This window comes from Anoplophora glabripennis, unplaced genomic scaffold (genome assembly GCF_000390285.2).
Source record: "Anoplophora glabripennis isolate ALB-LARVAE unplaced genomic scaffold, Agla_2.0 scaffold143, whole genome shotgun sequence".
NCBI classification, from domain to species: domain Eukaryota; kingdom Metazoa; phylum Arthropoda; class Insecta; order Coleoptera; family Cerambycidae; genus Anoplophora; species Anoplophora glabripennis.
Window position 1 is genome coordinate 12,883 of NW_019416225.1, and position 12,616 is coordinate 25,498.

General features: G+C 31.0%; 1 protein-coding gene and 1 long non-coding RNA gene across 5 annotated transcripts; both read left to right on the forward strand.

Moving 5' to 3' along the window:
* Nucleotides 1-2,807: 2,807 nt before the first annotated feature.
* Nucleotides 2,808-8,347, forward strand: LOC108914976 (defense protein 6-like). Of its 4 annotated transcripts, none has more exons than XM_018720913.1 (3): nt 2,808-2,922; nt 4,105-4,510; nt 7,960-8,347. In XM_018720913.1, exons 1-3 carry the CDS (start codon nt 2,841-2,843, stop codon nt 8,216-8,218), a joined length of 747 nt encoding a protein of 248 aa, XP_018576429.1. In that variant the 5' UTR covers nt 2,808-2,840; the 3' UTR covers nt 8,219-8,347. The 4 variants fall into 4 exon arrangements, with proteins under 4 accessions (XP_018576429.1, XP_018576430.1, XP_018576431.1 ...); XM_018720914.1 differs by lacking the exon at nt 7,960-8,347 and adding an exon at nt 4,527-4,655 and having other exon boundaries at nt 4,105-4,384; XM_018720915.1 differs by lacking the exon at nt 7,960-8,347 and adding an exon at nt 4,517-4,655 and having other exon boundaries at nt 4,105-4,227.
* Nucleotides 8,348-11,336: 2,989 nt separating this feature from the next.
* LOC108914980 lies at nt 11,337-11,824 on the forward strand. The gene is made up of 2 exons (XR_001964692.1): nt 11,337-11,480; nt 11,575-11,824. It is a non-coding gene; the product is annotated as an uncharacterized LOC108914980 (long non-coding RNA).
* The last annotated feature ends 792 nt before the right edge of the window (nt 11,825-12,616 follow it).

Sequence of the window (12,616 nt, forward strand, 5' to 3'; positions counted from 1 at the left end):
GGTGTTGTTGATGTTAAATCATTTTATAAAATTTACTAAACTTTCTAAAATATGATTACCTTATACTTGATTATACCTTATTCAATAAAATCACAGGTCTTCCTGGAATAAGGACTCTTGCCTTAAGGGACATAACCGATGTGCCTACACCAAGGGCCTGTGCATCCTCTAGCTGCAGTTCTCTTTGTGTCCGATATGGATATCTTGGTGGAATCTGCTACCAAAACGACTGTTGGTGTATTTACGTCTGAGAAAATTGAATGTAATACGAGAATATCTAATCATAGTATGGGTTTTGTTTTTTTATATTGATACTTATGTTAAAATAAAGTGATTAAAAAGTTTCTTCTTTTTGTTTTAAAAGTCATTTTGACTTGTGACAAACGTTTTTTGTTTAAGAAATGCTGATATCGCCTAGAAAATGGAAAAACCAAGAATTTAACATATTTTCTAGTTTTAAATATAAATATTATAAGCATAAACTACAAGTTTTGCTCGAGCTAACTGAACTGCTAGACAATTGATTGAACAATATCAGAACTAAGTCACAAACTGTATGTGATATATATTTTTTAATTATAACATTACACAACTTAATACGATATAGACAATAATGACAATTATTCACTGTTGTTTGTATTTTCATCATTTCATGAAATATTAAAAAAATAAAATAGAAGTGAATAAAAGTATGTTTCCTTTGTTAGTAGCCAAAATTTACTAACAGGATAACTGACGATACTATTTTTTGACAGTCTTTCCTTGGTAATAGCTTTTGCAACTTTTTTTTGTAATTTTGATCTATCTATATAAAAGTGAAAGTGAAATCTGTGTATATTACATCTACTTGCGAATTCGAAATATATTGAGTTATACACAGAAAGTCGGAGGTGGTGGATCTGCCCTTAAAAAAACATGTTGATATTCATAATTTATGCTATTACCTTTTCTTGCTGCAAACTCAAAACTTACATTTTCCAAGAGACAAAAAATATCGACATCCTTTTATCAAGTAAATCATCGTGAACGTGTTCCAAATATGGTTTTATACTTATTCAGTTAAGAGATATTTAAAAAAAATAACTTGTCAACAGATTATCTTCAACTGCTATCCATATCCTTGTAATAAATCAAAATTTTCTCCTAGTTTTAGAACTTTTTATATAAATTTTGTCTAAGGAATGCCCTGTAGAAGTTTAACAGTCGAATTAAGAGACAGCCTACATATTTACATATTTCATGAAATTGATACTTATTAAGCTTGACGAGTCTATATCTAATAGGAAGGGAAATATGGCCTAAAAAAGTACAAAAAAATAATTTTTACATCGATTTCCTGTTCTTTGTGCATAGTAGCTGATTCTTTACATTATTTTTATTACAAAATAATAATAATCTTATAAACTGCCTATTAATAATAGCGTATCAATTATATTGCGAATTGAGACATTATTTGTATACCTTGATAAATTTTGTAAGACGAATAAGCAATAAAATTTTTATCAGTGCTCTATTTGAATGAAATTATGAAAAAATACATCTGGCAGCTACTGTTACTATATATATCCCCTTGTAAGGCATTAAAGAGTCAGTAGAAATAATTACACGACAGTCAATTAAACAACAGCATAAAAGTAACAATGAAATCCGCTGCTTTTGCCTTGGTCTTCGCTTTCTCCATCATTTTGGTGCAATGTTCAGAGGAACATCAAGAAGGAGAAAATCCAGGTAATTTTGTCATGTATCTTATATATAATACTACACATTTTTTACCTATACCCGTTTGGTAACGAAATGACTGTTAAAACTGTTTAGAAATTTCTGAATGGGAATCTAAACTTCGATGGCATTTCTGATCTGATTCCTTTCTATTAAAAAAAATTAACCAAAAATAAAATTTAGAATGTTAAGAAATCTTAAATTAACTCAAAACTATTTTTTTATAGATGTTACTGGATCAACGATCGTAGCTCTAAAGGACATAGCCCAAGAACCCATGCCAAGGGCTTGTTTGTGCGCTAGTTGCAGTAATGTTTGCGTTAGAAACAAATACATTGCAGGATTTTGTTACACGGGAAGATGTTACTGTGTAAAACCATAAATTATATCTATTAATAATTGATCTTATAAGTACAACTAAATATTTAAGTTTTATAATGTCATCAATAAATGTATAAATAAACTAATACTTTCATAATTGTCTCCACCTAATTTTCCATTAATATACAACGAACTGTAGCATTTTATCAAACGTATCAACAGTAAAAAAAAATAAAAAGAAGGGTAGTCCAAAAAGCCATAATTGTACAGCATTTGGTTTACATATTTGAAGTACAACAGTCATTTTTTTATGTATGTATTACTTTAAAGTCACAAGAAAAATTCCAAAACTATGATACCTATTTACTATTTGAGAAGGTAAAAAAGATAAGGGACGCAGAATATAATATGAATGATACTATACATACATTTAAACGTTGTTTGTTAGTTGATAATTAAAAGTAGGGGTGTTAATAAACTGTATTTCTAACGAGCCCTTAAAAGACATAAGAAAGATTAAGGAATTCCTACGAATCCCTTTCTAGAATTACTTTATTTTATGTTTTCATTACACTTTATAGATTTTGGGAAGCTTCTAACATTTTTTTATATTTACCTTCAACGTTATAGTTGATTTTTTTTTGTCTTTTTCTCTATAACAGTCCAAATTTAAATAAACAAAGGCACTTATCAAAACTGGGGATACCCTGTTATATCAGCTTGACCTTTATATCTTCCTTGACCAAGACGCAGCATCACCACTTAGTAATAACTACACAACATTCGAAAAACTATTCGTGATGAAAGCTGTTGCTGTGGTTTTCGTTTTAACTATTATTATAGTCTTCACGGAATGTGCTCCATATCAAACGGATAATAAAGGTAAAACAACCATTGGTTGTATTAAATTATTTTTTTGCATCTATTTTACTAGGAAGTGAAGAAAATATGAACGACGAACTGCGTAAATACAAACAGAATAACCGGATAAACAAGATGTTTGAAGCTTCATAGACGTTTTTCTGAATTTCATCGAACACGATTTTCAAACTGAAAATTTTGTAAACAGTTTTATTGAACTTTTTTGTCATTTCAAATAAGTATACAGGGTGTCTCATAATTAGCTGCCAACCCTGAACAGGCCGATTCTATGATCAAAACTAAGTAAAAAAGTTCATATGAACATGGGTCCGGAAATGCTTCCTAAGGGCACAGGGACCCATTAAAAAGGGAGGAATGGAAATCATTTTTTTGCAATATCTCTCAATCGCGTTGTGATAAATGAATGAAATTTGGTATACACAGCTAAATTTTGATGAGCAATTTGATGGACTAATCCATTTATTTCCACAAAGTCCATTGGGGTGGGTACGGGGTGGCCCTTGGTACTTTGCGTGTGTAACTTTTTCATCTTTGACTTTTTAACAAATTAAACAGCAAATTCCGTTTTCCCGAACTGTTTTACGTTAAAAAGGTACTCTTCTTTCAAATCGTTATCTTTAACGGTTTCTGAGAAAATCGCTCTTGAATTAATCCCACTTTGGTCAATTTCATAGTAATTTAAACAAAAAATAATAATAATAATTTTCCTTTCCTCTCTTTTCCATTTAAAGGATTAATTTTTATTTAATTTTTTATTATTATTTTTTTATTAAAATTAGATTAAATTTAAACAAAAAATTTGTTTTGTTCATATGAACTTTTTTACTTAGTTTTGATCATAGAATCGGCCTGTTCAGGGTTGGCAGCTAATTATGAGACACCCTGTATAGAGAAACTACTTTAAATACGTAGGTACTAATATTCCAATGAATTTCTAAATTATACATATTTTTTTAATGTTCATTTTACTAATTCGCCATAGCGTCGTTCCCATAAAAACAAGACCACCAGTTTTGTTTTTAAAAGAAAAGTAAAAAGAGATAAAGGCGGTAGAATGTCACGTGAAGATCCCTGATTACGTAGAAAATTAAAAAGGCTACTTTTTAATATTATTCATTAGGGTAATCTCTTGGAAAAGTACCTACCACATATTCTATCAAATTATTTTTTCTGTTATTTCAGATACATCTGAAAAGAAAACTTACACCATCGAAAATATAAACCCTAACAACTTACAATGCGACCCCAATGGTTGCAATAGCGACTGCGTTGCGAAGGGATATCCTGGAGGATTCTGTTTTGCTGGTTCCTGTTGGTGTATCCTTGGGGAAAAACCTGAGAAAAAAATGTATACCATAAAAAATTTAAATTCGGACAATCTACAATGTGATCCCAATGGTTGCAATAGCGACTGCGTTGCCAAGGGATATCCTGGAGGATTCTGTTATGCTGGATCCTGTTGGTGTATCCTTGGGGAAAAACCTGAGAAAAAAATTTATACTATCAAAAATGTAAATTCTAATAATCTACAATGCGATCCCAATGGTTGCAATAGCGACTGCGTTGCCAAGGGATATCCTGGAGGATTCTGTTGGATCCTGTTGGTGTATCCTTGGAAAAAAACCTGAAGTTACCTTGATCAAGGTGTAACAAGAAGTAAATTTGACTATTTTTACGAATGTAATCCAGTAGCTTTTAAGATGTTTTAATAAATAGAAATGTATTTTTAGATATTTTTACTTTAAATGTTTATAATAAAGTACTATTATAAAACAATAAAAAAGTATTTAATTAGGTGACAAAAATGATTTTAAATTGATATAATTAATAACAGATCAATCAAATAAAACAAGGACATATTTTACTACAGTCTGTCTTGATTATTTTTTCATTGCTTACCTAGTCTTTGTGCATAAGTAACTGATCATTTACATTATTTCAATTATAACATAATAATAAACTTGCCTACTAATAATAGCATATTAATTATATTACGAATTGAGCCATTATTTATTTACCTCAATAAATTTTGTGACAAATAAGCAATAAAATTTTATCAGTGCTCTATTTGAATTAAATTATGAAAAAATGCTTCTGGCAGCCACTGTTACTATTATCCCCTTGTAAGGCATTAAAGAGTCAGTACAAATAATTACACGACGATCAATTAAAAAACAACATGAAAGTAACAATGAAATCCGCTGCTTTTGTCTTGGTCTTCGTTTTCTCCATCATTTTGGTGTAATGTTCAGAGGAATATGAAGAAGAAGAAGAAGAAGAAAATCCAGGTCATTTTGTCATATCTCTTATAATTATTTACCTATACGCGTTCGGCAACTGAATCACTATTAGGACTGTTTAGAAATTTCTGAATTATTTTTAAATGTTAATATTTATTCAGAACGCTTTTTGTATTTTTATTTTTAAATTAGAGTTTGTCTAAACTTCGATAGTATTTCTGGTCTGATTCCTTTTTAATATAAAAAATTAACTAAAAAGAAATCGATTAAGAAAGACAATTTGTTCAAATTCAGAATGTTATTAACGTTAAGAACAATTAATTAACGTAGAACAATTTTTTTATAGGTGTTACAAGTACGTGTTTGTGCACTAGCTGCTTGTCTTACAATTAGTAACAATAACATTGCGAGAAGATGTCAATTGATCTTATAGTTACAATTAAATAATTAAGTTTTATAATGTCGTCTATTATAAAAGTATTAAATAAATAAATCAGCGTATTTTCATAATTTTCTCCACCTAATTTCCCATTAATTTGCAACGAACTGTAGCGTATTATCTTCAAAATGCATTGGAAAAACCGTAATGTATATTATTGAATTCCAAGATAATGTTTATCTGTAGCAGAGGTTATAGTTATTAATATCACTCTGCCTTAACTTCTTGTTTTCTAAGTTTAGAAACATAACTAAGTTGAGCTATCAATTGGACATTTTTTTGGTGATACTGAGTTTTGTATAGGGTGTTCTTAATAAGTGACAAGCGTAACAAAGTGTACTCTCCTTTCTACCCAGAAAATAGTAGTAAAGACTAAAGTTTCAGGAAATTTTCTTGCAATATCAGAGAAATATATAAAATTAACGATTGATTGTCGCTTTTCGAACATGTAAACCAAACATATTTATCGTTTTTTGGATTCTCGTCTATTATCTGAGCACAATGATACGTGTCATATGTTTACTTTGATAATTTGCACAATACTTTGGTTTATTCTGCACATAGTCAAGATTGCCATGAAACCACTGCCTGGATATGTGTTTTTCGTTGTTAAATTTACTACTAATCGGCATGCAATTAGATCAAGACGATTTCAGCAACGTTTTAATGTCAACGTTTGCATTTTCAACAATAATTTACATCCTGTGCATATTTAAATGATCGTTTAAATGCAGATGTATAGAATTTTCTTGGAAAACAACATTTTTGATTTCATTCATGACGTAGGGCCTGTATAATATTTTGTATATTTAAATAAATGTTTCTAACCTTTTTTTTAATGTTTACCTTGCCTCTTTTTTGTCTTTCTCCTAATATTTTTGTTGTGATGCTACACATATCTATGTCATTGTGTATGTAGTTTTAATTACATTTTAGTATAATCTGTCTAGTGGAATGTAGACTAAAATTAGGAAGAAATTTTACAATGTTCATAATAAATGCAGTTTGAAAATAACTACCAATTGAACATGTATGTACTTACTACTCGCAAATAAACATAACACTTACCGAAACTAGGGATGCCCTGTTAAATCAGCTTGACCTTTGTATATTCCGTGATCAAGATGCAGCATTATCACTTATTGTAATAATATTCGAGAACTATTCGAGATGAAAACTGTTGCTGTGCCTTTCGTTTTAACTATTATTATTGGCTTTACGGAATGTGCTCCACATCAAGCGGATGATAAAGGTAAATCAACCATTACTTGTATTAAATTTTCAGTTTTGTTCTGCATCCATTTTATCAGAAAGTGTAGAAATATGAAGGACAAACTACGTACATACAAAGAAAAGTTACCGGATAAACAAGATGATTGCAGCTTCGTAGTCATAAAATAATTATTTTATAAATTCAAGATTGTCTTATGAAAAAAACTGCATTTCCCAGCGTTGTATCACAGTATATATAAATCAACAAGTTACGCCTCGCAATGTCTGAATATATAGACATTGTTCATTTAAAAACTGTACACGATTTTCAAATTGTAAAATTTTTAAATAGTTTTAGTAAACTTTCTTGACATTTCAAATAAGTATCATATTAATTATATTACGAATTGAGCCATTATTTATTTACCTCAATAAATTTTGTGACAAATAAGCAATAAAATTTTATCAGTGCTCTATTTGAATTAAATTATGAAAAAATGCTTCTGGCAGCCACTGTTACTATTATCCCCTTGTAAGGCATTAAAGAGTCAGTACAAATAATTACACGACGATCAATTAAAAAACAACATGAAAGTAACAATGAAATCCGCTGCTTTTGTCTTGGTCTTCGTTTTCTCCATCATTTTGGTGTAATGTTCAGAGGAATATGAAGAAGAAGAAGAAGAAGAAAATCCAGGNACTTTGATCTTTATCATTATTAGGCTTTTTAATACAAAAGTAAGAGGCAAAATTGGTAGAATGTCACGTGAGGATCCCTGATTATGTAGAAAATTAAAAATCCTACTTTTTAATATGCATATTAGTCATTAGGTTAATCTCTCGGAAAAGTACCATATATTTCCAATTTATTTCTTCTCTTATTTCAGATACATCTGACAAGAAAACTTACACCATCGAAAATATACATCCTAACTTTCCACAATGTGATCCCAATGGCTGCAATCGTGATTGTATGGCCAAAGGATATCCTGGAGGATTCTGTTTTGCTGCATACTGTTGGTGCTTCCTTGGAGAAAAACCTGAAAAGAAAACTTACGCCATCGAAAATATAAATTCTAAAAATCTACAATGTGTTGACAATGGTTGCAATAGCGACTGCGTTGCCAAGGGGTATTCTAAAGGATACTGTTTTGCTGGATCCTGTTGCTGTATGATTGGGGAAAAACCTGAGAAGAAAATTTATACCAACAAAAATGTAGATTCAAAAAATCTACAGTGTGACGACAATGGTTGCAATAGCGACTGCGTTGCCAGGGGATTTCTTGGAGGATTCTGCTTTGCTGGGTCCTGTTGGTGTATCCTTGGGGAAAAACCAGAAATGAAAATGTATATCACCAAAAGTATAAATTCTAAAAATCTACATTGTGACCCTAATGGCAAATAATATCCTGGAGGATTCTGTTTTGCTGAATCCTGTCGGTGTATTCTTGGAAAAGGCCTGAAATTATCTTGACCAAAGTATAACAAGAAATAAATTTCACTATTTTTGTGAATCCAGTAGCTGTTATAGAATTTTAATAAATACAAATGTATTTTATAATTCTTACATATACTTAAATATGTTTAAAATAAAGTACTATCACAAAACAATAAAAAAAGTATTTAATTGGGTGACAAAATTTATTTTAAATTGATAAAATTAATAACGGATCAACTAGTTTGCGTGATGTGACAATGCAAACATATTTCTAATTTTTAATAAACGTGGAGGAATTTTATATTTTTAGTCTGTACAGAAACAGTCAGGATAACAACAAAATATTTGATTTCACTTTGGAATAACTATTAGGTATTTCATTTATTTCCTATTTTTTGTGCATAATAGCTGACGAAGTTCTTCATGAATTAATTCACGAATTTATTGGTAAACAGTGTGGTTTTACACTGCTACAGACTTTATCAATTTTTTTGACGCATGAATCGGTTCTACCAACGAATCAAAGAAGCAAATAAATTTAAAAAATGTCACCTTTCCACTCATAATTGTAGTGATACAACAGCGGTACCGTTTTGACACATATTATATAAATATTAGTGTTTGTAAGTAACAAATCAGTAAAAACAATGCAAAACTAGTACGACGCCACACAATTATTTACATATTCCAATAACATAACCTCATTACTGATCTGAGGCTGGAAATCTGTTGGGTTGGTACTTCCGAACTTCACGAAGAAATTGACGAAAATTAGAACATGCTCTAATTCGTCAAGAACTTGATGTATAAATTCATGAAGTTATTTGACAGCAGATTTGGTGCATTACACTTGTCCAATTTCTTGATGAAGCGACTTCATGAATTAATTGATCAATAAATTGTTAATGTAAAACAGCTATAATAGCCGCTAATCTAGAACAATTTTATAATTTTGTTTACAAAATAATTTAAAAATAAATTTGTAAACTACCTACTAACGACAGTATATCAATTTTGTTGTAGACGTATTTGCCTTGATAAATTTTGCAAGACAAGCAAGCAATAAACTTTTATCAATGCCCTATTTGAATAAAATTATAAAAAAATACCATCCTCGCAAATGACTATATATATACTCGAGGAGTGTTGAAAAATAATTAGAAATACACAAGAGTTAACCGAACAACGAATATCCGAACTTAAAGTTAACAATGAAATCTGCTGTTTTTGCTTTGGTCTTCGTTGTCACCATCGTTCTGGTACAATGTTCAGACGAAAATGAAGAAAACCCAGGTAATATTTTTAACTCTCTATATACTTAATATTATCCTACGTTTATCCGTGATTGTTATGGGGACAACGATTTAATGTATACATTGTGACTGGCAGAGTTAGAACGTCCCGATTTTCTATAATTTATATTTGTGTTTTAATAAAAAATAAAGTAAATCATAAAAAAAATACTTGAACAATTAATTAAATACATAATTTCAAATTACAGGTGCCGCCGGAATAACGACTGTAGCCCTAAAGGACATATCCCAGGAACCCACCCCAAGGACATGTACTTGCGCTAGTTGCAGTCGTGCTTGTCTTAAAAACAAATCGTACATCGCTGGATTTTGTTACAGAGGAAGCTGTTGGTGTGTAAAAAAATAATATGGAAATTATACAACTATTTTTCATTAGAGCAATTAAATTACGTTTTATAATTTTTCAATACTTGTACAATGTTAAATAAACTAATAAATATTTCATTTATTAACTTGTGTGTATTACAAAGAAGCCTATTTCCACAATTTTCGTCAACTATTTGGACTGAGACAATTGCTGGTAAACAATAAAGACATGTTTTCAACCACTACAAATGACTCAGCAAGAACAACTTATACCTTAGACCACTGTACGACTCTTGAATTACCATAGATATCATGGTAACGGAAATTGTCGATAAAAACTCACACTGTATTACCTACAATTTGCAACCAACGCCCTCGCTGGCGCCACATTGAACTATCCTTCTCGACTGCAGTTTTACAAACTTGACTAAATGATCGAAGACCAACAATACTATTTTTTCTAAAGGAGAAGAATTTACGAAAATTTTGCAGTTAATTTGAACCTTTATAATGTTAATAAAACAAAGTTTGTAGATGATAGATATTTCTACGTTTCCATGTATTTATATCGTACATTGTATGTATTGCCCCTACCATTTATTCTTGAATTTTCCGCTTATCATTAGGTACGTCTATAAAACCTCACGGTCTGCATGCAAATCTGTCTGTACGTCACCATAAATTTTCCTTTCCGCAGAACACGCGGCCAATATGGCACCTTATGCGGGACGAATAAACGGGCCCAATCGGCATATCTATAAAAGAATAAAATATTTAACTTTCAAATGTTTGGCTTCCGCAGGACATCTGGCGTGTCGTACTCTTCAGGGATTACATAATCGCAGATCAGACCTGACTGAATGCGAGATAATGCAGTGCAAGGCACAGGGCCGGACCTGCGCTGTTGGTAACAGTGAAAGCTGTTTTGAGGATGTCAGCTTGAACTTGAAGCGTTATTTTCGCCAGAATACACAGCAACCGAATATTTTCGCCTAAAATAATGTCAAATAGCTTTAAAAATAATTGAATATACAAGTTTGAAAATTGGTGCGGTTTCAAAAATTTGAAAATTAAACCTATAGCGTGGAAATTACACAAGGGATTCAGTTTACAACTAATTAAAATCTGTTTTGCTTAGAAGCGTGTTCAAGAAATAAATGCACAACATCAATAAAAAATAAACATCCTAAATTATTGTCAATAACGTGAAAATTAAAAATACAAAAGGTTGATTTTCATCAAGTTTTGCGCATTTATACGCAACCAGTAATACACGCGAATCATCCCATTAAACGAGATGTATGTCACAGTATATGTCTTCAAAGTCAGTGATCATAGAATCGAAATCACTATTGTCTGGGCATCGCCAATATCAATATCGAGAGTCCCTCCCTGTGCAGAGATAGGAACAATCATACTGGTTACAACTTGGCATGCGGCTTATTTGCGTTTGCAATATGCCAAAGTAATGTTTCAAGTAACACTCCATAACCGACTATTGGTTACAGTGTTATTTATTACGTTGTGCCACCTGGCTAAATTTAATCACTTTCGATAGACCGTAATTGTGCGATGTAGAACATATGGAACCGATGATGGCATGGCAGCAGGTTGGTGTTTGCTTTATGTACAGGGCGGAGGATTTTGGGATTGAATTCCGAATTAAATTGTCATTTTAAAACTGTTTTTCTCTAAATATAACAGGTTTACAAGTTGACAATGCATTTCAGTCATGTAGGATAACGAATTGTAACATGAAAATTATTCAAACATAATGGTTTTCTATGTCTATCGTCTAGTATTTACAACACTTACAATACTACAACATTTATTATATTATTAGGTACCTATCTAAGAAATTTGTTAATTTATGTAAAATGCAGTCATCTGTCTGCAGTAATTATTAATTATTAATGGGGTGTATGTATTATTAAAGACCACAAAGAATGAAAAAGAATATATCTACTCAGTTTAAAGTCACTAGATAACATACTAATGACCGTAATCAGTGACTATAACAAGAATTCTTGTTATAGTCACTGCTGTAACTCAGTTAATTGTATAGCGCCATCTACAGGGACTTTACATGACATTTATATACAGAGCCATCTACTATCTACAAGTCACAATAAACAATAGGACTTTCTTTAGAAAATAGATAACTTTAATCCCATGAGTATAGTAAATAGTAATTGTAGTTATCTGTTAATTTAGCTTTTTTATTTGACCGGTCCCTCTAGCAAAGGGAAGATAAAATTCAAGCTATAAAATGATTTCTGCACACTTTTAAATTTTATATATCCAGAACTCAATCGTATTTTGTTAACGAACATACTATTGGCCAAAACCATAAGTAAGAGATAGATATAGTACTAGTTAAATAGCATTCATTCTGCAGCTTAATTTGACAAATATAATTTCTTCAACTAACAGATGAAAGATAAAATTTGACACAATCGCGGAATTCAGGGAGTTCAACTTAAATAAAACAGAAAATGTTCCGGCTTTTATCCATAAGATATTTATTTAAGCTTGAAGAGAAACTGAACATGGGGTACAGATCCCAGCATTCCAGTTTCGGCACCTCAGACTGTGATCGTTTAAAAGTGCAACTGAGTGCAACGTTAAGCAATCATGTCGAAGAATGTGCACAGCCACATTATGAAATTTTAATGATTTTGCCATCAGTTTTGCGCGCAATCGCGAAAGCTAAAAGTCTGCTCTTAAAAAAAATCAGCTGTGTTAA

Bases quoted from the DNA above. Each gene is read 5' to 3' on its own strand.
- LOC108914976 (XM_018720913.1), top strand. From the start codon at position 2,841: ATGAAAGCTGTTGCTGTGGTTTTCGTTTTAACTATTATTATAGTCTTC. The intron at 2,923-4,104 runs GTAAAACAACCA...CTGTTATTTCAG, and splicing joins ATATCAAACGGATAATAAAG to ATACATCTGAAAAGAAAACT. The intron at 4,511-7,959 runs CTGTTGGATCCT...TTCTAAAGGATA, and splicing joins AAGGGATATCCTGGAGGATT to CTGTTTTGCTGGATCCTGTT.